Consider the following 26,805-nt stretch of genomic DNA (forward strand, 5'->3'; position numbering starts at 1 on the left):
AGAGAGTGATGAGGGGGGAAGGGATAGATCACGGTAGGACTATCTAGACGTCTCGCTGATACAGGTAGTATCTGATGATAGAGTATAGGGCCGGCAATGCCAGGCATCTTTGCGGCAATCGTTAGCCTGAGTTGATACAAGCAGGTACATGTGCACAAGCATACAAGACAAAAAGGGGGTGAACCTGGAATCAGGGTTAGGGTGTTGAGTGCCAAGATCCCCTGACTAACGTTGCCCCCCTGTCCAGTGAGCTCATGGCGGCCAGGATCTGGGCGATCGCGGCCCACAGCGCTGACGACCGCCGAACCTCAACTGCCAGTGAAAGAAAGCAACGACTCTGCGGACACGAACCGCGTTTCGTCTCGGATTCGACACTTTTTACACCGTGCATCGCTCCGCCGCGAGATGCTACGTATCAGCAATGCTAAACCGAGTGCCCTGACGAACCCGGCGACCAATTCCTTCCTTCTTGAGGGACTATAACACCAAACCCCGATCCCCTGTTTCCGCTCCCCGACATTCAAACCCGCCCCCAAACCGGAGGAATCACCCAACTTCACAACCATGCCGCTCGACGGCCCCAGCAATACTTTCAACAGCACCACCACCACCCATACCCACACAACCCCCGCCAGTCACCACAACACGAGCAACATCCGCGTCTTCGTCCACTGGCACGAGCAAGTCGTCTTCGCCGGCGAAGAGCTCAAGTGCACCATCACCTTCAAGAATGTCGCCCGCCTACCCACCCCAACAACCTCCACCACCACTACCACCACCACAACCTCAACATCAACAACAACCCTAAAACCCTCCTCCGCCGCAGCCACCCACCACTTCCCGCCCAATTCCTCCCGCGGCCCGCGCCAGCCCTCGCCCCTGCACCCCGGCGCCCGCGCCAAACAACACACTTCCTCCTCGGGCGGTGGCGGCAGCAGCAGCAGCAGCAGCTTGGCGCCGCCCCCGCCGAGTGCGCGCGGCCATCGCTCCAGTCTGTCGCTTTCGGTGCCGTCGGCGGCGTCGAGGGCGAGGGCAGGGTCTGTGACGTGGTCGCCGGCGCCGGGTGCTGGGGCTGGGGTTGGGGTTGGGGGTGGTGGTGGTGGTGGTTCGCGGGCGCAGAGGAATGGGGGTGGGAGTGGGAGTGTTGGGGATGGTGCTGGTGTAGGTGATGGTGGGAGGGGGAGTGGGCATGGGCATAGGCACAAGAGATCGGTTTCGATTGTCTCGATTGGCTCGCTGAGCACGGTCGATGATGGGCAGACTGGTGCGTCGTCGTCGCCTAAGCCGCCGCGGTCGAGGGGGCATGCGAGGGCGTCGAGTTTGCAGATATTGCCCCGTGGTGGGTTTTTGAATGGGCCGCGTTCGGGTGAGTTTTGGTTTGGGCGTTATAAAGGGGGAGAATGGAAGGCATGCTGACGTTCGTCTTTCTAGCTACTCATCCGAAGGTGTCCAGTTCCCAGTCCTCGCCCCTTTTCCACGCATCGTACCCGCCCGAACGCAGCATTAATGGCCGCCGACCGGGCACCGCGACAGCACCCGATACCCCGAGACCCGAGTTCCTCCGCCGATCGCCCGTATCACCAAACCCACTCACCGAGTTCAAGTTCCCCATGTCGCCCTCGCCAACGACGCCAGGGACCGTAGGGGGGCTTGCGGACGAAGACCCAACGAGCCCGACATCGAGTGGGCTACCCATAAGGACGAGAGAGCTGGTTCCGACGATAAACGAACAAGGGGTGGCGCCGACGGCGAGGGTGCTGTCAACGATGAGCATAGCCGGGACGCCGAGGAGTAGCGGCGAGTTTTACTCGCTCAGCAACAACTCATCCGAAACATTGGCCTCGGAATATGTAACGCAGCCGCCCCCGCGGTCGCAAGTCCGTCCGCCGCATAACAGGAGAACCTCGGGCCTAGCAGCGAGCGCGGCGAGACTGCCCGAAACGCTAATGATGGGCTATGCTCAGATCCAAGGATCTTTTACCCTCGACGGGTCACTGATTAATATCGGGCCGTTCGAGGCGGTGAAACGGAAAGCCGTCGTTGGTGGCCAGGGCGGCGGTGTCGTGGGGTTGGAGACGCCAAAGCGCGACAGTGGGTTGCTGCGCGGGTTTGGATGGGGCAATATCACGAGCTCCATTGGCGAGCTATTGGGCGGTGGTGAGCTTAGCAGCATCAAGGAAATGCGCGGGATTGCCAACTCGAAAGCGGTGCCCCTACTCTCTACGCCGCAGTCCATCTTATTCGTCGATCTACAGCTAGCCCCTGGCGAGAGCAAGGCGTACGAGTACACCTTCAAGCTGCCTAAGGGGCTACCGCCGACACATCGCGGGAAGGCAATGAAGATATCATACAGCCTTGTCATAGGCACCCAACGGCCCGGCGGCTCCAAGGAGCAGCGGGTCAAGTCCGTGGACGTCCCTTTCCGGGTACTAGGGAGCGTCAACAGCCACGGCGAGATACTGGGCCACGACCTAATGTCTCCATACATCCTCATGCGGGACCAGGCCCGTGTCCAATCCGTCACCGCCACACAACAAAAAACAAACGGCAAATCAACACCCACACCATCATCGTCAGCCTCCACAATGGCCTCTTTCCTCACCTACGTAGACGACCTCCTCTCTCGCCCGCAACACAATCCCAACCAAGCCAGCGGTCTCCTAAGCCCGAGCGCCCCCCTAACCCCCCACTCCCCGACCTCCTCCCGCCGGCCCTCGATCATGTCAGTCTCAGACCACCACCCCTTCGTCCCACCACCCACCGCCAAAGAAGCAATCGACCTCGCGATCCTCCGCTCCAACTTCGCCGGCGGCGGCAGCGGCGGCGGGCCCAACCACAACCAATCCCCGAACCGCTTCGAGATCGCGCGCAACGGCCGCCGCGTGGGCGTCGTCATGCTCACGCGGCCGGCCTACCGGCTCGGCGAGACGGTCACGTGCGTCGTCGACTTCCAGGGCGCCGAGGTGCAGTGCTACGCCGTCCACGCCGCGCTCGAGACCGCCGAGAAGGTCGACCCCAGCCTGGCCCTGCGCTCCGAGGCCAGCGTCAACCGCGTCACCCGCAAGGTCTGGGGCAGTGCGAGCGAGGCGGCGCTCTACGCCCGCCGCTGGGTGTTTGCCGCTGCTATCCCCGTCGCGGCTACGCCGGAGTTTGTTACGAGTGGTGTTGGCCTGGAGTGGAAGGTTAGGTTGGAGTTTGTCGTGCCGGTGCAGGCGGCGGCGCCGGCGCCGTCGCCGCTGTCGTCGCAGGTGCTTTATGAGGAAGGTGGGGAAGGTGGTGAGGATGGTGGGGATGGGGAGGGGGACCGTGCTGCTGCTGAGGGAGAGGGCATGTTGGAGGGGGAGAGGCGGCGGGAGAGGGAGGCCAAGGCGCAGCAGCAGCAGCAGACGCATCCGCTGCTGGAGGAGATCTCGAGGGATGATCGGGGTGGGCTGGTGCTGGTGGGCGTGGAGAATCTGATGTGTGAGAGCTTTGAGGTGGCGGTGCCGCTGAAGGTGTATGGCGCGGCGTGTAATGGGTTGGAGAGGCTGGAGAGGGACGAGGCGATGGATGAGGGGTTGCCTGTGTGAGTAGTGGATGGTGGTAGAGTAGATGCCGGGCTTGAATGGAGTGTATCGATGTGTGTTGTCTAGTCTGGTGGCTCGGAGGTGCCGACAAAGTTTTCGGAAATCAACTGTCTATTGAGAGTAGGTACCTAAAGCTAACTAGTCTACGCCGGTTCGAGGCGGACATATTAACTACCAAGGACTTCGCAGACTTAACAGCCGGTTATAGACGCGGTATTATTATAACATTCTACCTAGAGGTAGTAAAAATGGCGACAGACTCCATGTCTATTAACCAAGACAGCGAAAACAAAGGGGATACCAAGGCCCTTATCCTAGAGATATTTCATTAGTTACAGCTGTGTGGTAGCTGGTCCACAAGCCATGACAAGGACTCCTGTTTACAACCAGAAGGGGATCCAAGGATATACAGGGGCGAGAAGGGCGGGTCTTGCGCCGAGAGGTTGGGGTTCAGCGATGGGGGGTGGGTGGTGGCGGTGGGAGCAGGCGTTGGTCGGCGGTGCTGGTTGGCATGCCCCATCACGACGCCTTCGCACGTTTGTCAACGTCCAGTGATCTGAGGCTCACCGAAGCTAGTTATGTCTGAGCGTCACCGATTAGCGTCGCAAGAGCCGAGGCTCGACCGGGTATCGACACCGAAAGTCCTTACAGGTCCACGCGGCAGGCCGTCCGTGCGGGTTGCGCTCTGCCAACACGTACGGGCCAGTTTGAGGCTGTCGCCGGCTTCGAAGAAGTATTTGTTCTGTGGCGTTGGCGGTTACCTGTGCTACGGAGACGGTACCTTTAAACGAGGTGTGTTGCTATCGCTGCTACTGAACATAGGGCGAGAACGATGGGCCGCCCCCTCTCATCACGGCAGCAATGCCGATGGGGGCGGACCGGTCTCCGGGGGTGCTGCCTGGGAGCGGCTGGCTGGGTGCGTAGGCACTTTGCTTTGTCAAACTTAAATCTTAAGCAAGTCTCATCGACACTACTAACCCAAATATCATTACTATCTATAATAATATCACGACCGATACGTGAAACGAAAAGGGGTATATAACAAAACACGACACACAGCCTCCCACTTCCCTTTCTCTCAAGGCCATCCCCCAAAGCCCAGACCACCCACCCCGACCAATTACCCAACAACCATCAACGTTCAACCGCCCATCCCCATAACGAACATCCCACCAACACCACCATTGCACCCACCCCGTATACCCCACCCCCCCCTCCCAACCCTTATCACTACTACACTATACTACCCCTTCAGCGTCGCAAACGGACTCACATCCGTCCCGTCCCTCAACCACCGGTCCAGACTCGGCGGCACACTCCCATTCGAAGTCCTGTTCCCTGCCGCCGCCCCCGCTGCCGCGGCTGCCGGTGGCGAGACGGGATTGGCGGGCTTGGGGCTGGGGAAGAGGCTGAATTTGCCGCCTCCTGCTGACGACGCTGTTGTTGCGGCGGGTTGTGTTGCAGTTTGGGTTGTTGCCCTTGGTGGGGGTGGATTGCCGAGCTGGAATTTGGGGGGCGGGTTTTGGGCCCCGGTGGTGGTGGTGGTGGATGTGATGGTGGTGGATTTGCGCGGGCCGTAGTAGCTGACTGCGTAGCCGACACCGCTGGGGGTTACCCCTTTTCTTGGGATGGTCGTTGCTGCGGTTGGTGGTTTCTTGATGTCGGCGGGGAAGTGGAAGCCGTTGTCGTCGGTGCTGTAGGTGCTGCTGCGGCTGTCGACGTCGCTGGCGGCGTAGCCCTTTTTGGCGGAGGAGACTGAGTAGGCTTTGTTGGAGGTGCCTGTGAGTTGGGGGTAGCCGATGGGTCCACTGATGCCCTCGCCGCCGCCGCCGCCGCCGCCGCCGAGTCGGCGGCGCTTGTTTCGCTTCCGGCGGAGGACGAGCACGAACACAACGCCCGTGAGCAGCGATGAGCCGATGATGCCGCCTACTACTGCTAAGGCGGTTTGCGTCACGGAAAGCGCGGCCCCCTGAGCTTGTTGGATTTGTGTGTTGGCTTGGTCCTGGGGTTTTGTTAGTCACTTCATGCCCAGTCATTCATATCTTAGGTACAGTTGTAGAAGACCTACCCGCAAAGCCGTGGCATCGGCTTCTGCTTTCTGTGCCACGCTTGCCGCCGACCTGGACGCATCCGCTGCGCTCTGGCTAGCCAATCGGAGAGCACTCGAGAAGCTGGCGCCCATCGAGCTAGTCACGCTCGCCATGTTCTCGGACAGGGCACGGTTGGCGCTCTGCGATGCCGAACGGATCGCCTGCGAGATGGCGCGGTCTGCGCTGGCTCTTGCCTCGTCTCCCCGACGTGACGCCTCCGCCGAGGCTTGCGACATGGATCGCGAGGCGGATTCCGCGTTACCCTGCTGCAGGCGGGCGCTTGCCAGCTGCTGCTCCGTCTGGCTGAGCCGTTGGGTGGCCTGCTGTAGCGACTGGCTGAGCTGCTGGCTGGACTGGCTCACTTGTTGGCTCGCCTGGCTGACCGATCGGAACTGGCCGCTGACCTGCTCCAGCTGGTTGCTGAGCGCCTGAATTTGCCCTTGGTCTTGCCGGGCTAATAGTGATGGAGGCGGCGTGATCATGGCCTGACACCCGTCCCGTACGGCGTGGGCCGGCTCTGCAGGCGGGGACCGGGGACGTGGGACATCCACCTCGCCGGCTGCCCTCCTCCATACCGGCTCGGCTCCTCCCGCCCCTCCAACAACAACCCCCCTCCCATTAAATGGTGGTGCTGGCACCAAAACCGGCTCGTATGCCGCCCCATTACCAACCCAAGCACAGCTCGAGCATATTAAGAAGAGAAGCGAAAGACGCGGGAATAATAACGGCTTCCTGGCCATGGCGGGCGAGAGATCATAAAAGAAGCCAATAACCAAACAACTGACTATTACCGCCGGCGGCAGAATCGAAGGAGAGTAACACGAACGACGGCGGGCCTGGCGATCATCCTTTCAGCCAGAAGGACTGACGTGTGTGGGAAGGGAGGGAAGGGAGGGAATGGGAATTAGCCAAAACGGGAGAAAAGAGAGAGAGGGAGAGGAAAGAAACAAACAGAGGAGGGCAGCGGGAGGGTAAAAGAGAGAAATGTTTGCATGGCTTTCTCCCTACTCGTCATCCACAGGATCCGAGGATCCAGAGACATGGAAACAAACTCGCAACCGAGCAGTGGCAGATCATCGAGGGGGAAGGGGGGGGAAACCAGCGTGAACGAGAGACGGTACTCCCCCCCACGCCATCATATCATGCCTTGATACTGGCTGACCATCACGACAGTATGTCCCTGCCAGCGCTGTCCACAGGAGCAGCCATCAAGAAGACCCCGGCCCGGCATCCCGCCAGGCGTCGAGCAGATAAAACACCACGAGAAAAGCAATAACCGTTGAGAGCCTCACAGCCAAGCCTTGTCAACACCCCGGAGCCTGGTGCAGATCGCGCCGGAGCCAGGCGGCGCCGGGAGCGCACGGATGCCCGGGGTCGGCCGAATCGAGGGAGTACCGGGGTACATGAGACGGATGGGCGCGGGGGTGCTTATGCTCGCTTGACCTCAAACGGGCGACTTCATGCTGGGTGCTGTCTTTCCCGCTTTTCGTCGACAAACCCAGAAAAACGGTTTCCGGGTTCTGCTTCTGGTCGATGCGTCTCAGATGGATGCTCGTTACCAGTGTTGGCGGCGACTTGGGGGCGATGGCGCCAGATACATACTAATCGGCAGCTATTTCTCCCGCCGAGGGAATTGTAGTATGGGTCGAATGGACGACCCCTTTCTTGGCTTGCCCAGCCGTCGAGTTGAAACCGTCGCTGGACAGTGAGGACGGAATACCCAACTCACTCCAATTCCGAAGGGCACCAGCCCCTGAAATAACAGGCGCACTCCCAATTTTTACAAGCACTGTTCTCTATGTACACCAAAGACGGATCAAACACAATATCCGAGCCCATAGCCGCCGCCTCCAAGTGCGACGGGATAATAACCAGCCAACATCTCCGAACGCCAGACATGCATGTCCGTCTTTTCCATCCCCCCAACATCGGAAAACCGTCCGCCCGGACCGGACGGGCTGGCCCAATTCGCCGCCAACCCAGCTTGTCGTAATTATAACCTTGTCCCGCCCATCCATCCGTGTCATTCATCGCATGTCACCCCCACCCATACCACACCACCAGACACAACGGAGACCAGGTGAGGGCTTGGGGGCTTGCACTTAGCGTTTTGATTCTCAAAAGACCCTAGCCCCCCTTCCCTTATCCTCCAATCCCACGGCCACCGCCTTACACAGGCAGCTTAAACTTCTCGCCCTTCATGACCTTGGTGTAGTAGATCCAAAAGAAATCGCTGTACAGCAGCGTCTGCAGGACACCGGCCACGACGGCGACGGTATCGATCTTGTGGGTGGTCTCGGTCATGTAGCGGTAGATCCAGTTGGGGATGTAGAGGGCGCGGTAGGCGCCGAGGGCGAACAGGTAGTGGGCGGTGATGGCCTCGGCCTCGCCGGTGCGCTGCAGCATGAACAGCTGCGGCAGGATCGCCACGCTCTCCAGCCAGATCGAGAAGGCCCAGAACACCTCGAGCACCGTGTACCGCACGGGGAAGAGTAGTGCAAGCGCCGTTGCGAAGCCGAGAAGGTATTCGACTCGGAAGGTGTCCAGGTTGGCGTCGTTGGTCGGCTTGTACTCCCGCGCCATCAGGTAGATGGTGTAGAGCTGGGAGGAGATGAAGAGGACTTTGAAGATGAAGTTGTAGGGTGAGTGTGTCCATGGGAGGTCTGCGGGGGAGGGGTCATTGTGGTTAGTTGCTTGGCTCCGTTGCGATTTGCGATTGAATTCCGGGAGGGGGAGGGGCATACCAAGGTATCTTGTGATGTAGACGATGAGGTACAGGACTTGCGACTTGAACGAGATGCCGGAGCAGCTCTGCGCGACTGGGTGTTAGCATCCCTTGGAGGGTCGCAAGGCGACAACGGCAATGCGCACCTTGAGCTGGATGATCTTGTGCAGCAGGATAAAGATTGACGCCAGATGGGAGAAATCCCCTATTAAAACCACACGTCAGCCCTCTATTCCCTCTCCTTATCATCCTCTTGCGGTATCCGTACCGGCGATGCGGAAGAGGTTGAGCACCATCTTGAAGCGCTATCTGTCGCGGTTCGCCCCCAGGCGCAAAGTGTACTCGATAGCTTCGGGATCGCAGTGTCGAGCTGCCGCAGCAGAGCAGCTGTCGGATTGGCTATTAGGTAGCCAGCTTGGAGCTTTATTCGGCGGTTGCGATTGTTGGGTCGGGCGGGATTCGTCGTTGGTCGGTCATGGAATTCGAAGCTTCCGAGTCAAGTTTCCAACAATAGCTGGCCTTGCTTGTTGGGGACACGGTCGCGCCTTCCAACGGCACGGCAGTTTGATGCAGCTGTAAGAAACGACCCACAGAGAGCCGTTGGCGAATCAAAAGCACGGGAATCGCCAGGTGGCTCTGGCTCGGTCCAGGGTTAGGGTATATTTCAAGGTGGGTGGTATGTCCCGTGTGTGTGGTAGGAGGCATATCTCTGGCTGAGCTGAGGTTCGGCATCCCCCAAGGCTGAGGCAGTCACAAAAGTCATGGCTGTCGGTAGCAATTGGGATGTATCGTAAACATGCCGTTCTACTCAACTCCTAGCACCCACCCATAACGCCCAACCCTGTTCTCGTCGTCTGGCCCCCCTCACATATCCATGCTCATCAAATACATTTCAAATATCCTCATGAACTTGGCCACAAACGCCTCGAGATGGAAAATCACCTTTGTGCCCGTTCGGATCCTGTGCTCAAAGAAGGCCGCCCATTTGATGACATCCGCTTTGAGAGCATCGTCAATAAGCGGAATCAGCTTGAAGGTGAGCGTCCTTAGGATCGTAGTCGCGGGGATACAGTGTGTCAACAGATCGTAAAGCTTGGACCGGACCTGAAGGATCCGGGCTGGTGTGTGCTCCTCCATGATCTCCTTGGCGATTTGGCCGATGAGCGCTTCCCAATCTGGGGGCGGTATTGGTGTGGTGTCTGTAACTTTCTCGCTGCAGCACGCACAAGGGGGTTAGTATACCCGTGTTTTACCATTGCCAGAACATCAACTGTGACTTACTTCTGGGCGTGTACCGCCTCAAACATGAGGAGCGCCTTGCGCAGGTTCCGCCCGCTCTCGTTGGCAATTCTTTGATGTAGACCCTTCACCACCGGCCACCCTTCCTTCTTTGCTGACACAGCCAGCACATCACTGATCTCATCCTGTGTCGGGGCCGCGACCCGAACAAGCAGGGTACGTGACCGAATAGGCGCGATGATGTTCGCGGTAGAATTGGCGAGGAGGATGAGCCGTAAGTTGGGCGAGTACTTCTCCATTGTCCGACGCAGCGCCGCCTGAGCATCTCTGCTAAGGTGGTCGGCCTCGTTGATCACCACCACCTTGAACTTCTGCCTCGCTGACTGGTCGACCTGCTGTGTCTGCGCAACCTCCTTGAGCAAGTCCTGAACGACAACTCGGTCGTAGCTGCCAACATCGGAGGGTGTGATTTCGAGGTGGTAGATCGAGGCGACAATGTTGAACTCGAGTTTGCGGTTGCTGCTCGTCTGGAAGACACGCGCATCGATCTTGATCTTTTCAACACCAGGTCCGAATAGCTCTTTTAATGTTGCGACAATTCTTGTCTTCTTGCCTGCACCGGATGGGCCGTACACGAGAAGGTGGGGGAAGTCGCCGCTTTGCGCCTACAAAATGGTTAGCAGCGAGTTTTTGCAGGTGGATGGATTGGTCGTACTAGAGAGCGCAATCGTTCGGAGAGCTCCTCATGGTATGTGAGCGCATCCAGGGATCTGGGCCGGTGCTTGTCAACAATGAGCGCCATTGTGTAGTCGTTGTTGTCAGAAGATTGTTGGATTGGTTCAGCAGGTGAGAGCGGGCTTAAGGAAGACGCGTCTGGGAGACGCGCCGTGCAGGAGTCGCCAAAAATCAATTAAGCGGGCGCAGGGGTGCACGGGCCAACTCAGGCTGGGGTGAACTTCCATCCAGCAACTGGACCACACTAACAGATCGAACAACAGGATGCCTTCTTCAAATGTAAAACTGATACATTGAAAAATGTACATGGTGAGCGGGTATTTCCCGAGGTTCATAGAAGGAGTAACAAGCAGCACATCTCGCTAAAATGTGACGGAAACCTCGTCACCTCGGCCAAAGCCAAGTCCCCTCATTAATAAGATAAACCGCACATTGTTAGGCATGTCCTAACACACGCAACCGAGGGAAAAAAGAATAGAGCTCTAGCTCTGGTCACCGACTGGAACTCATGAACTCTACGATACATGGACAGTTGTGTTAGTCTACATATTATACAACGAAAAAAGGCACGGCCCGCTGGTTATGAAGGAGGGGGTGTTGAGGGAGAAGTCTCCGGCGTCGACGGTGGGGGCGTAGCCACCTCTGCCGGGAGCTTCTTCCATGGCTGTCTCAATTCGTCCAGAGTGACACCATCCAGCTTCGTAATTCCAACGACAGCCGGATCTCCCTTCTTAACGAACTCGTATTGCCCTGGATAACGGTTAGAAGCTGCAAACGAATTGCCCGTCGGGTAATTTAGTACCTGGTAGCTTGTTCCCCGCAAGCCGGAAGGCATCCCGGATAACCTGCTCGTGCAGAATTCCCCTGATCTCGAAAAGGACTTGGTTGATGGCAATTCTCGCGGCCCAGTGGTCGAAAGAACCCTTTCCTTTACCCATTCTCATCTTTACACCAGCTAGTTAGCGAATTGCCGGGCTCCGCAGCGCACTCCATAGACATACCTCGTTTCCGCTGACAAACACACCAACGTTGCAAGCAACCCTCTTGTACAGCCGATATTTCTGCCCACGCAACCGCTGCTTGATGGTGTCCTCGGCCATCTTGAGATGTTTGGCACTAATTCTGCGGTGGTGGTCGCACATGCGCAAGCCGTAATCGCCCCAGACCACTGTGGTACCCTTTGTTGACCCGCCCGTCGGCACTCTGGGTCGGCCCTTCATCATCTTATTCTTTCTCAGCAGGTTTGGTTCCAGCCATGATCCTGCCTGGATCGCCGTCGCGGAAAATAGCCTGCCATGCTGAGAAGTAAGGGCGGATGCAACGGGCACCGAGGGTCGAAGAATGGTCGCCGAGGGGAGGGAAGCTCGGAGCGGCGTTGCGGGCGATATCCTCAGTGCCTGAAAGGCACCTAGGAGCCCCGATGAAGCGTTTGGCCTCATAGCGGTCGAATTGGCTGGGCTAATCGGCCTTGATGGTTTTGGCTGGGCGTGATTCCAGCGCCGAAAAAAGACCCCAAGAAGCGCACCGGAGAAACTGCGGGACAGCTGTTCAAGGTTAAACACGGATACAGCGATATCCACCTAAAGAGTAACTCAAGCATGTCACGCCCGAGCGCGACCTCCGCCAAGAGTTAAGCTCAACCGCGTCGCCCTTTTAATTACAGCGCGTTTGCGACCCCAAGTCTCACGTTTTGTTAAGGCTCCATCATCCAGGCTTCCGTCACCTGCCTAGACTCCAACGACAACACGAATCAAAGCCAGGAAGGGTGCATAAATGTGCTTTTGCACTCAACCCCTTCAGTGATTTTTCAACTTCAAATTATACAAAGTAACAAGGACGACTGTCTCCCACATCGCCGCCATGCCGGACATTCGCAACTTCTTCAGTTCCAAAAACGGTCCTCCCCCACCGAAGCCTGCAGCCAAGAAGGAGGAAGAGACAAAAAAGTCTCGAGGTAGTACGTGTGCTCAACTATGCCTTTCTACATGATTCAGTCTTCTAATTGGTTTTAGAAGGGCGCAAGGTCATTGAGGATAGCGACGAGGAAGAAGTTGTCGAGTAGGTGCATACAGTAGTGCTACGCAGGGTTGCCAATGTCTAACAGACACTGCAGGACCAAGAAGCCAACCAGGACCACTCCTCGTAAGAAGGCAACGTGAGTTGAGTTGACCGGGTTGCGGCACATGTTTCGTTGCTGACCCATAACCAGAGCCCGCACCGAGGTGGAGGGCGAGGAAACTACTGCCGCCAAATACTTTGCGTCGTCCAAACCGAAACCAGATACGACGACAACTACCCCAAAGCCTCTATCCAAGACCCGTCTGGCCCCTGGCGCCGAAGTCCGCGTGAGCCCCCGAACCAAACCAGCACCACCGAAGCCGGCACCCGAACCAGCCAAACCAGCGCAGAACAACACCAAGAAGAAGTCCATTACCGCTTACAAGAAGCACGACCGGGACGATGACGATGCGTTTTTGGACGATGATGAGGATGCCGGGGATGACATCTTCGCGGCGGGTGTGAAGGGCGGCAACAAACGGAAAAACGACGAGTATGTCGAAGAAGACAGCGAGGAAGAGTTTCTCCCCAAGCCCAAACGAGTAGCTTCTCGTGCTGGTAAGCCTGTCAAGGCCGAATCCGACGACGAAGTTGCACCGACCCCGAAAGCTGTCGCCAAGAAGGGGCCGGTCAGGAAACGCAAAACCCCAACTTCGGATAGCGAGGAGGACGAGGAGGATATCAAGCCTGCGAAGAAGGCTGCCCCGGCCAAACCCCGCGCTCCAAGGGCTAAAAAAGAGCCCGAGCCCGAGGCTGACGACATTAAGGACATTCTCGACAATGTTCCCACAGTTCAAGCACCTGACGCTCCGGCACCCGACCCGAACGCGAAGTTCGATTGGCGGAAGGCGAATGCAGGGGGTGGAAATGCCGGTGCGCCACCAATGGCCGGCGCTGTCGATATCCCTGATGGCGAAGACGACTGTCTGATGGGTAAAAGTTTTGTCTTCACCGGCCTACTCAAAACCATCAGCCGCGAAGAGGGACAAGCGCTCGTCAAGCGGTATGGTGGCAAGGTCACAGGCGCGCCGAGCAGCAAGACGGATTTCGTTGTCCTGGGCGATGATGCCGGCCCCAGCAAGCTCCGAAAAATCAAGGAACACGGGATCAAAACGATTGATGAGGAAGGCCTATTCTACCTCATCAAGACGATGCCTGCTCACGGCGGTGGTGGCAAGGGCGCCGAGAAGGCCAAGCAAAAGCAGGAAGCAGAAGAGAAAAAGATTCGAGACGAAGCAGTCCGGATGGAGAAGGAAGAACAAGCCCGCAAGGCCGAAGCTGACAAGGCTGCGAAGAAAGCCGCTGTGGCGCGCGGAGCCCCTGCTCCTGCGCCGACTCAGGTCTTGTCCCAGTTGTGGACAACCAAGTATGCCCCCACACAACTCAGCCAAATCTGCGGCAACAAAGCGAACGTCGAGCGCATTCAGGGCTGGCTTGACAAATGGCCGGTCCACCGCAAGTACGACTTTCAGAAGAGGGGTGCAGATGGCATGGGCGGGTACCGGGCCATCATTATCTCTGGGCCACCAGGAATTGGCAAGACGACCGCCGCTCACCTCGCGGCCAAGCTCGCAGGATACGACGTCCTCGAGAGCAACGCTAGCGACACACGCAGCAAGAAACTTGTCGAGAATGGCGTTAGCGATGTGCTCAACAACACGTCACTGATGGGCTACTTCGCAGGCGACGGCAAGAAAGTCGATGCTGGCAAGAAGAAGATTGTCGTCGTCATGGACGAGGTTGATGGTATGTCCGCCGGTGATCGCGGCGGCGTCGGTGCCCTTGCCAAATTTTGCAAGAAGACCGAGGTGCCTCTTATCCTGATCTGCAACGAGCGCAGGTTGCCCAAGATGAAACCCTTCGACCACGTCGCCTTTGATATCAAATTCCAACGCCCAACCGTCGACCAGATCCGGTCCCGGATCATGACCATTTGTCATAGAGAAGGCCTCAAGATGCCGCCCCAGGTTGTCAACGCGCTCATCGAGGGTAGTGGCAAGGACATTCGCCAAATCATCAACATGTTATCCACGGCCAAGCTAGACCAGACAACGATGGACTTTGACCAAAGCAAGGCGATGACCAAGGCTTGGGAGAAGCACGTCGTCCTAAAACCTTGGGACATCTGCCAGAAGATGATTGGAGGGGGTCTTTTTGGCCAGGCAAGCAAGGCGACGTTGAACGACAAGATTGAGCTCTACTTCCACGACCACGAGTTCAGCTTCTTGATGATTCAAGAAAACTACCTACGGTCGAAACCGGCGGCACTAACAGGGAAAAACTACAATGCCAGGATGCAAAATCTCAAGTACCTCGAGCTTGTTGACCAGGCAGCTGAAAGCATCAGTGACGGAGATCTTGTCGACCGCATGATCCACGGTCCGCAGCAACACTGGAGTCTGATGCCCACACACGCAGTCTTCAGCACTGTCAGGCCATCGAGCTTCATTGCCGGCATGTTCACTGGGCAGACCGCCTTTACATCATGGCTCGGCAACAACAGCAAGACCGGAAAGCTCGGTCGCTTCGTTCGCGAAATCCAGTCCCACATGCGGCTCAAGACGTCGGGCGATCATAACGAGATTCGCCAACAGTATCTGCCTGTGCTCTGGCACCAGCTGGTCAAGCGGCTGGAGGTTGAGGGCAAGGAGGCCGTTGCGGACGTCATCGATCTGATGGACAGCTACTACCTCACCAGGGAGGACTTTGATAGTATCAAGGAACTCGGTGTGGGGTACCAGTCGGAGGACTTGATCAAGCTTGATACGCAGACCAAGTCGACCTTCACCAGGCTGTAAGTCCCTCATATACCTGCTTCTGACCGCTGTAACATGACTAACCTTGCCGTCAGGTACAACGCGGCGTCGCATCCTGTGCCGTTCATGAAGGCCAGCAACATGGACGTGGCCGTGGCCGCGAAGAAGGCGGACAAGGATATGCCCGACTTGGAGGAGGCTCTCGAGGAAGAGGATGAGAACGATGTGGCCGAGCCCGCTGATGTCGATGACGAGGAGGAGCTCGACCTCAAGAAGGACAAGTACATCAAGCAGCCCAAGGCCAAGGGCGGGAAGAAGGCTACCAAGAAGACGGCCAAGGCTGCGGGTGATGATGACGAGGAGGATGGTGGTGGCAGTAAGCCGTCGAAGGCGAAGGGGAAGGCTGCGCCTAAGGGTAGGGGACGGCCGAAGAAGGCTTAGGAGGGTATACGGGTGCCGTGGGGTTTTCGAGCAAGAACATGGGTTGGACTCGCCCAGCAGCCCATAGAGCCGCTTACACACACATTTAACTAGGGTAGCTCTGGTGAGAAGCTTTGAGAAGCGGGCGAAATCGATTTTAAATTGGTATTAAGTAGTCTTCTACGCCAGGCAACCCGTTCGCGCCCCCATTCCCGATTATCAACTACACCCACATTCTCTAACCTCCATACTCTTCTTGTTTTCTTTAACTCCCCCCTGCTTCGCCTATAAGTCAATACGTTACTGGCTGTCTCCGCTATATAGGGGCCTTGTGACAGCCCATCAAGAATATCGAAGGTAACGCAGCAAGCTTTTTTAAACCAATGGTCCCTCCCCTCTCGCCCAAGTCCTAAGTTGTCCCTTGGTCATAACGGCGGTTTCGTAACTGGCCTCGAACGTTCTATAAGCGAAAGAAGTTCGAGGCCAAAACAAGCTTCCCCGCTGGCCGCAACGACCGCACATCCAAGTCCAGTTTCTGTACGTCTTATGTTGCCAGTAGGCGGCAGACGGGTGGCCTGGGACTGGGTTGGCATCGCAACAAATAAAAGCCCGTCGCGTACACGAGCTCGAGCTGGGCTGTTGCAATCTGCAGTGGCCAAGGGCAGCCGAAGATGCCGCGGATAAACGGCTGGCGGCTCAAGGCAGTAGTGCGCCGGCCGCAGAGCCCTGAGCCGCTCACGACCAGCTGCTCTGACCAGCACCATAAGGTGTCGCCCCATACGGCGTCGTCCCGCCGGCCCCGCCAGCCCCGCCCCAAGAGCTCTGGTTGCCGCCGTTCCCAAACGGCGTCGTGTACCCACCGCCAAACCCGTCGGCGCCAGTCCCGTACTCTGGACTGCGGGGGCCGTTGTAGTCGCCGTTCATCCCGTCTCCGCCCTCATCGGCAAGCTCGTGAATGAGCCCGGCAAGCTTCTGCTGAATGACCTTGATGCCCTCGCTGACGATCGTGTCGGGCGGGAGATTGCCGGCGCTCTCGACGTTGTAGTAAAATCGGTTCGGAACGGCATCGTAGTCGAACGGCTCACCCTCCTGTGGGGGTTCCTCCCACGAGGCGTACTCGCTTGGGGGCCTATATTGTGCAAGTCAGCATGTGTGATATATCATTTATGGGGAGGAGGATGAAGCTCACCATTCCGTCTTAGCGTCCGTCTCGTACCAGAAATCGGTGTGGCGAAGCTTGTTGTGAGGGTCGTACTCGAATCCGATAGCCGCCGACGGCGCCCACTTCGCGTGCTCCTTCGCGATGCCCTTCTTTGCGATGCACTGGAGCTTAACTTCCTGACCCGGCCGAAGCTTTAGGATGAGGGGGCCGAGTCCCTCGGAATCTGAGACGACAGGCGTGCCGAGAACTTGATTGACTCGGTCGCCCGTGGGTACCAAGTCTCGAGCGAATACATGCATGTTTTCGTCCCCAGTGCATTTGGCGTGAAGGGTGAGCCTGACGCTGCAGTGCTCGCAGCAACCGTCGCAGTCGCAATCCCTCGCGTATAGCAATGCCTCAACGCCGTCAGCATTTAGCGGGATCAGGCCGAGGCGGTGGGCGATAAACTCGTCGGCTAGCACGGAACTATTGTCTTCGATTTCCACGAGGTCGATCGCGATGGTGGGGATCTCGCCGAGCATAACGCGACGGAGGGAGTTTGCGAAGGCGATATCCGCATTCGAGAGCTCAAACTTGACACGAACCGAGTCTGCCTGGGTTTCGCGACTCGTTTAGATCATATCGTCCCCCCCGAGAACAGAAACGGGGACGTAGTCACTGTTGCGACAACAAAGACATACTTGGGAAATCTTGACTACCGGGCCCAGCGCCTCGGCGTCGTCCATCACCATTGGGTCGTAATCCATGTTGGCAATTGTAGATGTCTGAAACGTCGCGCTTTTGAATGTGGGGTGCAAGATACAAGAATGCGAGGAGCGAACTGGTGAGAAGGGTGTTGCAAGTTTCGGTATTTGCGAACGCGGACTCGTGAAGCTCAGGGCGGGCGGTGGCAGAAATGCCAATGTCCAGCCTGGGAACAAAGCGCGACGAATCTTATCACATGGTGTGCAACGAGCACGGCTCGATTTTGGTGGGGTGAATGTAGCGAGAACACCCGCAAACGAGTCAGTTAGCGCCACAGGAGCTTCAGCCTCTGCCTCAACATATGGATCCATTGTAATTGTGGCGGCCCGTCAATGATCCGCCTGCAACTGAGACCGGGACCGGGAGCTCGGCCAAAGGGCATGGGAGCCAAGCCAGCAACATCGCCCCCATAAAATTTCTTGAGCAACACGCGACTTTAAGTTTGAACATTGAGTGACAGTGCTTTGATTTTCAGGAGCAGCAGATTTCCACCACATTCACAACCATGTTCCGACAAACCTTCTCGGCCACCTCCAGAGCTCTCCGCTCCACTGCCAGACTCGGCACCCAGAGGCAAACCATTACGATTGCCCAATCCTATTACAACCAGACACCACTCGCCGTTGCGAGGACACGATGGTACAGCTCCGAAACAGAGGCCGCAAAAAAGGAGGGAGAGGAGGAAAAGGCGAACGGTGAGGCCGAGGGCCCCGAAGCCGCTCTAAAAAAGCAATTAGAGGCCAAGGATGCCGAGGTCCGCGACCTCAAGGTAAGCTTATCTATTCTACCCCCGCATGCCGGCGATTCCCATGCTAATGCGGCAGCTTCCCAGGACCGCTACCTTCGCTCCGTGGCCGACTTCCGCAACCTGCAGGACAGGACACAGCGTGACATGAAGGCCGCGCGGGACTTTGCCATCCAGAAGTTCGCCAAGGACCTTGTTGAGTCGGTCGATAACTTCGACCGGGCGCTGAGCATGGTGCCCCAGGAGAAGCTGAAGCCCGAGGCCAAGACGGAGCACACCCAGGATCTAGTCAACCTATACGACGGCCTCAAGATGACCGAGAACATCCTGCTATCGACGCTCAAGAAGCACGGCCTCGAGCGCTTCGACCCCGACGGCGAGGTGTTCAACCCCAACGAGCACGAGGCCACCTTCATGACCCCCATGCAGCACATGGACCACAACACCGTCTTCCACACTCAGGAGAAGGGCTTCAAGCTCAACGGCCGCATCCTCCGCCCCGCCAAGGTTGGCGTCGTCAAGAACAAATAAGCGACGTCCCCTACCTACACCAAACTTACTCTCCGGGAGGCTGTTTCTCCCCTGTACTACTACCGCTGTTGGATTTATTCGCACGTGCCACATATATCATGGGACCAGGGCGGCCGGGCGTTTTTGTTTTATGGTCTCAGATGTATAATGCTCCTCTCATGATGTCGGTTCATACCTGCTTAGCATATGGAATGCGGAAAAAAAGGGTTAGAGATGACGGGTCGCTCTTGGACGGGTATATAGAGCCTCGGACACACAAAGATTACGCTACTAATGCAAATGTTGGGAATGGTTGGCGGCGATTTTTGTCCACCTAGCCGTCTATGTGATAATACAGTGAATAGGGTAGGTCCAACATTTGACACATCCACCCAAGTTTCCCAGCCAAGCAAGAGTCGGTATTCTCCCAACTTCTCCCGTTTTCTTCTGTTTCGCCTCGGTCGATCTTTTGAGTCACTTTTTGTTTCTTGGCACAACTCATCACATTCTGTGCCCCCTCTTCACCAAAAGAACCCCCCCAGCCCTAACCGGAACAACATAATCCTCGGTGTCGACACGGCGCATGTGGGCGTCCTAGGCTACCCCTTTCGTCTATCGAGGATAGCTATATGTTTTATCATTATCGCGCCCAAACGAAAGTCTACCAGAGACAATAAGCCTCTACCGTGAGGCAAACTTTGTGAGGAATCCCTCCATCGGCTGGATCCCTCATCCACTTGCCAGATTATCGATGAACATTGTACAATGCGACGACGGCGCGATGGTTATGTTCGCATAGTTATATACGCATGGTTGGATTCTCATGATTATTCGCATAATTAGTTAGCTTGAGCCGTGGCTGCATTTCTCCCCCCGCCACAACATCGATCTCCCCGCGGCGGTATTTCGGTTTGCATATCAACCCGAGCTCGAGGGAACGGGAAAGAGGTGGGAATTTTGGGAATTTGTATATTTTACAACACGTCCGTTTGACATTTCGGACGGAAATTGCTCTACCCTACAGGCGCTCTAATCTACCATCATCACGGGTATTGAGGAAAAGGAAAAGGACAAGAAAAATACACAGGTGAGGCAACGAGCTAGGGGCTTTGTCCAACGCCCGTCCTGCAAACGCATCTCTGCCCCCTCTCTAGAAACACATCAAACGCCCACCCTGCCTCTATGGTTGCCGGTCCACGGCAATGTGTCGCGCTATGTACGCACTCGATGCTTGTCGACATTAGTCTATCCAACTGTATCGCATGTCACCCCGCCGTGGGCCAAGCCGCTCGTGGCTCGGCCTCATACCGGCCCCTCTATGCCGTTGATCTTTCTATAAACCTTGCGGTGAGACTCTAAAAAGAGAAATGTACAGATCGTTTGGCTGCAAGGCACATATTACGTTAGCAACAATACTCCAAGATTGAACAGATGGCGAGAGAAACGAAAAGGCAGAAGAACTCACGGTCCCAGTCTCAGGAAACTCGGCACCCAGCCCTTGAACATCCACCGCATGCCCTCCTTGGCATACACCTCGCGCAGCACACCCACCACGCCCACGTCGCCGCCGGTGGCCGACATGACGCGGGTCTTGATGACGTCGATCGGGCTGGTGACGGTGGCGGCGACGACGCCGGCGAGGAAGGAGGCGCTGAAGTGGGTGGCCAGGTTGTCCTGCATCGGGGTCAGGCGCAGCAGGGTGCGCTTGAAGACGTCGTAGCTGGCCAGCTGGCTGGCCGTCATGGCCGCCGCGCGCGCGCTGTTGGGCCACACGCCGCGGAACAGGCTGGCGGCGCCCTCCTCGCGCACCATGCGCACCAGGCCGTCGCCCGCGTGCGCGTAGTTGCGCCGCTGGCCCGCCGGCAGCGCCGCGTCGTGCTGCATCCGCACGTTGAGCACGTCGGCCGCGTTGCCCGCGATCCCGCCGATGAAGCCCGATGTGGAGGCCATGGCGATCAGGAGGGGCAGGGACGGTGGCTTGGGCTTGCCCGTGGTGGGGTCGGTCTTTTTGGAGCTGAACCGGTTCTTCATCTCCTCGTAGATGCCGAACCGAGTGGTGGAGTAGGTGAGCTGCCGGAGCAGGGAGGCTGACAGGCCGTTGTAGAGGCCGCGGATGCCGTTGTGTTTGATGATGTGCACGAAGGTGCCGCTCATCGACTTGGGCATGTCGCCGGTCCGGGTTTGGAGGCGCACCTAGGAGTGGGTTGGTCAATTGTCATTGGGTGGGAGCGGGATTGGGGGTTCTTACTTTGACTAGGAGGCTGGGTTAGTATTTGCACTTTAAACTCCATGTGTACTTGCTCGCTGGGGCGCTTACCTAGGTCTAGGGGATGTGTTACGCAGGCGGCCATACTACTCGCGCTGCCACCAAACCAGAAGGGATAATGTATCGGCCGAGGCTTCGCCGGCGAAGATACGACCGCCTTATCCCCATCCCTCTTCTCCATTGTCGTGATCGAGGTCGCCGCCGCGGGGCGTCCTTCACTCTTGGCTGACTGCATTGTGGCCTGCGATATCGGTATCCATGCAGAAAACGCGCGGTTATAGAAGCATTCCGCTTCTTAGTTAGTTGTGGGAGGCAAAAAGCCAAATAATTCCAAAAATGAATGGCTAGCTATCACAAGCAAGCGAATGGCAGTTCTTATGATATTGAAACAACGCTGACTGCAACAACAAAACTCAACGAACTCATGGTGAAGATAAAGTAAGATATGTTATCGGAGTTGGTTCGGTAGCCACGGCAAAAACTAAGGGTTTTTCTTTTCGAGCTGGACCGTGCGTTCTGGCTACGTCAGTTTTGAGCTTGGCGAGACGTGCCCAGATCCAGGGGTCAGGGGTCTCTCCGCTTCCCAGCGGGACCGGCGCTCACTCCAGTTATTTTCGGGGCGGGCAAGGACCCAGCCCGAAAGAACAAAAAATTTGTTGACCGCCCTGGCTGGGGTCAATCAAGGGTTCGAGTCATCCAGAACGTGGGGCAAGCTGGAGGCCGATACCTGCCGACCTCCATCATTCAGAAAGGGAAAAGCTAAAGCCTCTTCTCCTCTTCCTCTGTTGCTTTCAGTTCTGAATTTCCCGTTCACATTGCATCGTCCCGTTCCACTTTTGCAGTATCTCGACCTTGAAACCTAGATCCTTCACCATGTCCAAGGGTCGCGTTTGTCTGTAAGTCACTTCGTTTACCCCGCCAAAGCACCTTCACGACCCGGTCTGGAAAGATGCAAACGACTGACTCACCTTGTCAACAGCGCCTACTCCGGAGGTATGGTTTCTTTACTTTGAAATTTACAGCTCCTTTCTCTACTACTCCCTTTTGCATATGGAACAGCAATAATTGAGCTATTCCTTTCTGCACTTCGTCGTGGTTGTGTTGTGGCACACAGCTGCACCATATCTTGCCTCCCTTCTCAACCCAATCTGCCCAACGAAGCCACAGCAACGATTTGGGCCCACGCTGATCCGATGGCCTACAGGTCTCGACACCTCCACCATTTTGAAATGGCTTATCCTTGAGGTGAGAGCTACCTGCCTGCGGTGTTACCACCGATTCGGTTTTTGATATTGACATGGTATCAATAGGGTTACAGCGTCGTGTGCTTCCTTGCCAATTGCGGCCAGGAGGAGGACTGGGCCGAGGTTGAGAAGAAGGCTCTTGCCCTCGGTGCTGAGCGCATGATCATCGAGGACCTGCAGCAAGAGTTTGTCGACGAGATTGTGTTCCGCGCCATCCAGTGCAACGCCATTTACGAGGACCGCTACCTCCTGGGTACCTCTCTGGCCCGCCCCATCATTGCCCGGGCTCAGGTCCGCGCCGCGCAGCAGTACAAGTGTGACTACCTCAGCCACGGCTGCACTGGCAAGGGCAATGACCAGGTCCGTTTCGAGCTGGCCTACAAGGCCTGCGACCCCTCTATCAAGACCATCGCCCCGTGGAGGATGCCCGAGTTCATCCAGAAGTTCCAGTAAGTCCTCCAGGCACTAACAAATACTCTGAGATCGGACGCTGATTGCTTTTCAACAGGGGCCGTGCCGACCTTCTCAAGTTCGCCGCCGAGAACAACATCCCCGTCTCTTCGACTCCCAAGGCTCCCTGGAGCATGGACGACAACTTGGTCCACTGCTCGTACGAAGCCGGCGTCCTCGAGGACCCCGACCACACTCCGCCCAAGGAGCTCTGGACCCGCACTGTCGACCCCATTGATGCCCCCGACAAGCCGTATAACTTCACCATCCACTTCGAGAAGGGCATTCCCACCAAGGTTGTGACCCCGGAGGGCGAGGTCACAGGATCGCTTGAGCTATTCAAGCTCCTCAACAAGATCGGCCACGACAACGGCGTGGGCAGAGTCGATATTGTGGAGAACCGCTTTATTGGCCTCAAGAGCCGCGGTTGCTACGACACCCCGGGCCTGACGATTGCGTAAGTAGCCCGAACACTTTGGAGAGCTTGGACAGAGGACTAACCTTCCATAGCCGCCTCGCCCACATCGACCTCGAGGGTCTGGTGATGGACTCCAAGGTCCGTAAGCTGCGTGACCAGTTCGTCACCATTGAGTGGTCGCACGCCCTCTACAACGGCATGTACTTCAGCCCCGAGCGCGAGTTCCTCGAGAACTCGATCATCTTCTCTCAGAAGAACGTGACCGGCGAGGTCCGCATGTCGGTGTACAAGGGCGGCGCTTACGTCCTGGGCCGCAAGAGCGACGCCAGCAACCTGTACTCGGAGGAAGATGCTTCCATGGACTCGCTCGACACCTTCGCGCCCATGGACACCACTGGCTTTATCGCCATCCAGGCCATCCGCCTGGAGAAGTATGGTCTCCAGAAGATCAAGGACGGCGAGCCCCTGAGCAAGTAAGTCGCTTAGCGTAAGATAGGAAAGAAAGTAACAGTTTGGGACAACCAAAACCGTCTGTCTTCGTCGAGATTTGTGATCGGCCATGGCCCATGTGTCTGTCTCTCCTGCGCCGAGTCTCGGTTTCGGGAGGCAACCCTCACCCTGGGTCTTGAGAACCTTTTGGACTGGGAGCCATTGACCAATCAAAACATCGGAGGCGCAGCAAATGAAACAGCTGCTCGACCCCGGCCCTTGGCGAGGAACGACCCACTCAACTTTTTCGAGCTGCCTCCCGGAGTGACTTCAACCGAGCTTTCGAGAGCGATCCTGATCCCCGCCATCAGGCCTCCAGGAGCCGCAAGCCGAACTTCAGCATGGTCGGAGCACGGGGGATTGCGAGCGCCCTTTGGCCTCGCGTCGGTAGCCGGTCTAGCATCGCGCTGCTTGTTCGACGAAGCCATCCGTTGACTAGTGTGTCATCACGGTGCTGGCGGGCAGCCTACTCTTCAGGTTAGAACGAGAAGCATATACACACACCTCCCTCAAGTGGATCAGTTTTGCTGATAGAGTCGTGGTGCAAAGATGGTGCACCTTCGCCTGTAAATGTGACGACGAACCCAAAGACCGTCGAGATCAACGGTCAGAAATATACGACCGATTCCTGGTTCAATGTCTCGTCCACCGTTCTCTCGCTGGTCTCGCGAAAGCTACACCTCCAAAAAGACCACCCGGTGGCTATTACGCGGAAGATCATCGAATCCGTTTTCCCTGCACCGACTTACAAGTACTACAATGAGTTCGAGCCGGTCGTCTCGACATACGAGAACTTCGACTCGCTGGGCTTCCCGCCGGACCACCCCGGCCGCGCCCGCAGCGACACATACTACATCAACAAGGACACCCTCCTACGGACCCACACAAGCGCGCACGAGGCGGAGCTCTTCCGGGCGAGCGCGAGCGGCGGGTACCTGCTCAGCGCGGACGTGTACCGGCGCGACGAGGTCGACCGCAGCCACTACCCGGTCTTCCACCAGATGGAGGGCGCCCGGGTGTGGGACCGCGCCAAGGTCCCCAACGGCGACCTCGCCGCCGCCGTGCTCGAGGACCTCGACCGCCTGCCCAAGCACAACATGAAGGTCGAGGACCCCAACCCGCCCTTCCACCCGGACCGCAACCCCCTCCAGGCGGAGCACCACACCCCGGCCGAGGCCGCCGCCGTGGCCGCCCACCTCAAGCGCTCCCTCGAGCTCATGGTCAACGAGATCTTCACGCGCGCCAAAACCGCCGCCGCCGCCACCACCCCTGCCTCAACCACCTCAACCTCCGACCCCACCACTCCCTCCTCTGACGACGAACCACTCCGCGTCCGCTGGGTAGAAGCCTACTTCCCCTTCACATCCCCCTCCTGGGAACTCGAGGTCTTCTACCAGGGCTCCTGGCTGGAAGTGCTCGGGTGCGGGGTGTCGCAGCAGGCGCTGCACGCCAACGCGGGGCGGCCGGGCCAGGTCGGGTGGGCGTTCGGGATCGGGCTGGAGCGCATCGCCATGGTGCTGTTCGGCGTGCCCGACATCCGGCTGTTCTGGTCGCGCGACGAGCGGTTCCTGGCGCAGTTCCGCGGGCTGGAGGATGCTGGGTTGGTAGGGTTGAGGCCGTTCGTGCCGTTTAGCAAGTACCCGGCTTGTTATAAGGACGTGTCGTTTTGGTTGGGCGGTGGGGGCGGTGGTGGTGAGAATGGTGAGGGTGGTGAGGGGGTTGGGTGGCATGAGAATGATTTGATGGAGGTGGTGAGGGATGTGGCGGGGGATTGTGTGGAGGATGTGAGTCTGGCGGATGAGTTCACGCATCCCAAGACGGGCCGCCGGAGTATGTGTTATAGGATCAATTATCGGAGCTTGGAGAGGACGTTGACGAACAGGGCGACGAATGAGATGCATGGGAGGGTGATGAAGGGGCTGGTGAAGCGCTTGGGAGTCGAGATTAGGTAGTTGATGGGGTGGTGGTAAGTCTGTGGACAACGGTTGCAACGCCTGGTTCTCACGACGAGTTGTCACGCATGGTTGTCATGGTTGGTTCGTTCCGGCCGTTCCGTCTTCTCACCGCTGCGACCGCTCTGGAGTCGACAGGAGGTGGCATTGTCGTGGACGGACGGCCTGCCGACCGTATACCGGAACAGGAAGTATGTGAGATCTGGTCCGTCCCGCGACGACTGGCTGTCCGTCTGCTCAGCCACGCCCGGTGAGACGCTGATGAGGGGATCTCCTCCTTCCCCTCCTCTCCCCTCGAAAACCTGGCTATCGTGCGCGCTTGGTCACCGGAAGGCATCTTGCCGGCGCACGTTGGGGGCTGTATTATATTGTACGCGGAACGATAGGTAGACATGGATAGATGGCGATGTATGATATCGGACCCTTGCTCTGGGGTCGCTCACCTCCTCTTCGATAGACTCGAGGGCAGTGCAAAAGTTGTGGAGCCGCGAGTGAGGGGTCCGGGTTTGGGATGACAAGCAGGTCAGCCTCTTACGAGCAGTCACGTCGGGATATCAGATGGGCTTCCTTGGCAGATTTTTGACGGGCGGATGATCGTTCCTTTTGGTGTTGTGATGGCCGTTGCGGTGAGAAGGCGGCGCAGAGGGCTAGTGGGTTTGTTGGCACTGCCGGGCATCATAACGGACACCTACTTCGTGAGACAGAAGGCCCGGTCAGGAAGAAGATTGCCTCGTGGGCTGGCTGATTCCACAGATTCGGCGAGCATTGCAGGGTAATTTGCCAGCCGCCAAGACTGATGATGGCGTTGCTTTCGGTGCCACGAGTTCAACATCTGCTGTGCCTCCCTGCCACGTTTTCGTTGCTGCTGACTATCATGGAGCTCCGAGCTTATCCGTCGTTAGACTCGCCCATCAATTACCTTATTTCTTTTTAGTACACACGTGCTGCAGGTGAAAGTGCGTTTATTGTCTTTGGTTCCTTCCGTCGACCTTCCTTGGCGTACTTCGTTAGGGAGGTACATTGCATCGGCAACACATTGTAAGAGGCAGGTGTGATGTCGGTCCGTAACTCTCCGTCCCCGTCTAAAAGGGATTTCTTTTTTTTTTTGTCTGAACCCGAATACGGCAGGTCTTTGATCCTCTCTTTACCTTGAGCTCCTTTGAATTCTGCCGCTTCGCCGTGTCTGACCCGTTAAATTGGTGGCGGCGTGGAAGGCTGAGCAGTGCCATAACAAGT

General features: G+C 57.3%; 10 protein-coding genes across 10 annotated transcripts; 4 read left to right on the forward strand and 6 right to left on the reverse strand.

The window, feature by feature from the left end:
• The first annotated feature begins 299 nt into the window (after window positions 1-299).
• On the forward strand, window positions 300-4,008 carry B0H64DRAFT_477000 (Rgp1-domain-containing protein). The gene is made up of 2 exons (XM_062808175.1): window positions 300-1,366; window positions 1,432-4,008. Exons 1-2 carry the CDS (start codon window positions 565-567, stop codon window positions 3,567-3,569), a joined length of 2,940 nt encoding a protein of 979 aa, XP_062656992.1. The 5' UTR covers window positions 300-564; the 3' UTR covers window positions 3,570-4,008.
• A 768-nt stretch (window positions 4,009-4,776) lies between these two features.
• On the reverse strand, window positions 4,777-6,522 carry B0H64DRAFT_214752 (uncharacterized protein). Its single transcript, XM_062799480.1, has 2 exons — window positions 5,635-6,522; window positions 4,777-5,568 (listed from the first exon to the last, which is right to left on the reverse strand). The coding sequence occupies exons 1-2, from the start codon at window positions 6,394-6,396 to the stop codon at window positions 4,810-4,812; spliced, it is 1,521 nt and encodes a 506-aa protein (XP_062656993.1). The 5' UTR covers window positions 6,397-6,522; the 3' UTR covers window positions 4,777-4,809.
• An 887-nt stretch (window positions 6,523-7,409) lies between these two features.
• Window positions 7,410-8,921, reverse strand: B0H64DRAFT_346018 (ER lumen protein retaining receptor-domain-containing protein). The gene is made up of 4 exons (XM_062801326.1): window positions 8,650-8,921; window positions 8,528-8,586; window positions 8,401-8,467; window positions 7,410-8,319 (listed from the first exon to the last, which is right to left on the reverse strand). Exons 1-4 carry the CDS (start codon window positions 8,675-8,677, stop codon window positions 7,826-7,828), a joined length of 648 nt encoding a protein of 215 aa, XP_062656994.1. The 5' UTR covers window positions 8,678-8,921; the 3' UTR covers window positions 7,410-7,825.
• Window positions 8,922-9,127: 206 nt separating this feature from the next.
• B0H64DRAFT_477003 (P-loop containing nucleoside triphosphate hydrolase protein) lies at window positions 9,128-10,600 on the reverse strand. The gene is made up of 3 exons (XM_062808176.1): window positions 10,336-10,600; window positions 9,663-10,285; window positions 9,128-9,594 (listed from the first exon to the last, which is right to left on the reverse strand). The coding sequence occupies exons 1-3, from the start codon at window positions 10,420-10,422 to the stop codon at window positions 9,246-9,248; spliced, it is 1,059 nt and encodes a 352-aa protein (XP_062656995.1). The 5' UTR covers window positions 10,423-10,600; the 3' UTR covers window positions 9,128-9,245.
• Window positions 10,601-11,859, reverse strand: B0H64DRAFT_404677 (ribosomal protein L10e/L16). The gene is made up of 3 exons (XM_062804397.1): window positions 11,357-11,859; window positions 11,158-11,299; window positions 10,601-11,105 (listed from the first exon to the last, which is right to left on the reverse strand). Exons 1-3 carry the CDS (start codon window positions 11,792-11,794, stop codon window positions 10,936-10,938), a joined length of 750 nt encoding a protein of 249 aa, XP_062656996.1. The 5' UTR covers window positions 11,795-11,859; the 3' UTR covers window positions 10,601-10,935.
• A 134-nt stretch (window positions 11,860-11,993) lies between these two features.
• Window positions 11,994-15,812, forward strand: B0H64DRAFT_214772 (replication factor RFC1 C terminal domain-containing protein). The gene is made up of 5 exons (XM_062799481.1): window positions 11,994-12,312; window positions 12,368-12,413; window positions 12,469-12,510; window positions 12,565-15,207; window positions 15,265-15,812. The coding sequence occupies exons 1-5, from the start codon at window positions 12,216-12,218 to the stop codon at window positions 15,608-15,610; spliced, it is 3,174 nt and encodes a 1,057-aa protein (XP_062656997.1). The 5' UTR covers window positions 11,994-12,215; the 3' UTR covers window positions 15,611-15,812.
• A 155-nt stretch (window positions 15,813-15,967) lies between these two features.
• Window positions 15,968-17,746, reverse strand: B0H64DRAFT_214777 (DNA-directed RNA polymerase). Its single transcript, XM_062799482.1, has 3 exons — window positions 17,432-17,746; window positions 16,779-17,344; window positions 15,968-16,718 (listed from the first exon to the last, which is right to left on the reverse strand). The coding sequence occupies exons 1-3, from the start codon at window positions 17,495-17,497 to the stop codon at window positions 16,325-16,327; spliced, it is 1,026 nt and encodes a 341-aa protein (XP_062656998.1). The 5' UTR covers window positions 17,498-17,746; the 3' UTR covers window positions 15,968-16,324.
• A 113-nt stretch (window positions 17,747-17,859) lies between these two features.
• B0H64DRAFT_214796 (GrpE-domain-containing protein) lies at window positions 17,860-18,908 on the forward strand. The gene is made up of 2 exons (XM_062799484.1): window positions 17,860-18,264; window positions 18,328-18,908. The coding sequence occupies exons 1-2, from the start codon at window positions 18,001-18,003 to the stop codon at window positions 18,769-18,771; spliced, it is 708 nt and encodes a 235-aa protein (XP_062656999.1). The 5' UTR covers window positions 17,860-18,000; the 3' UTR covers window positions 18,772-18,908.
• An 838-nt stretch (window positions 18,909-19,746) lies between these two features.
• Window positions 19,747-21,466, reverse strand: B0H64DRAFT_214788 (mitochondrial carrier domain-containing protein). Its single transcript, XM_062799483.1, has 4 exons — window positions 21,068-21,466; window positions 20,999-21,003; window positions 20,216-20,943; window positions 19,747-20,134 (listed from the first exon to the last, which is right to left on the reverse strand). The coding sequence occupies exons 1-4, from the start codon at window positions 21,249-21,251 to the stop codon at window positions 20,053-20,055; spliced, it is 999 nt and encodes a 332-aa protein (XP_062657000.1). The 5' UTR covers window positions 21,252-21,466; the 3' UTR covers window positions 19,747-20,052.
• Window positions 21,467-21,889: 423 nt separating this feature from the next.
• On the forward strand, window positions 21,890-25,569 carry B0H64DRAFT_419221 (mitochondrial phenylalanyl-tRNA synthetase-like protein; the record flags this gene model as incomplete). Its single annotated transcript, XM_062805366.1, has 7 exons — window positions 21,890-21,908; window positions 22,221-22,261; window positions 22,327-22,709; window positions 22,769-23,167; window positions 23,221-23,601; window positions 23,883-24,094; window positions 24,140-25,569. 7 exons carry the CDS (start codon window positions 21,890-21,892, stop codon window positions 25,567-25,569), a joined length of 2,865 nt encoding a protein of 954 aa, XP_062657001.1.
• Between the last annotated feature and the right edge of the window lie 1,236 nt (window positions 25,570-26,805).

This window comes from Chaetomium fimeti (genome assembly GCF_033439085.1).
Source record: "Chaetomium fimeti strain CBS 168.71 chromosome Unknown B0H64scaffold_6, whole genome shotgun sequence".
NCBI classification, from domain to species: Eukaryota; Fungi; Ascomycota; class Sordariomycetes; order Sordariales; family Chaetomiaceae; genus Chaetomium; species Chaetomium fimeti.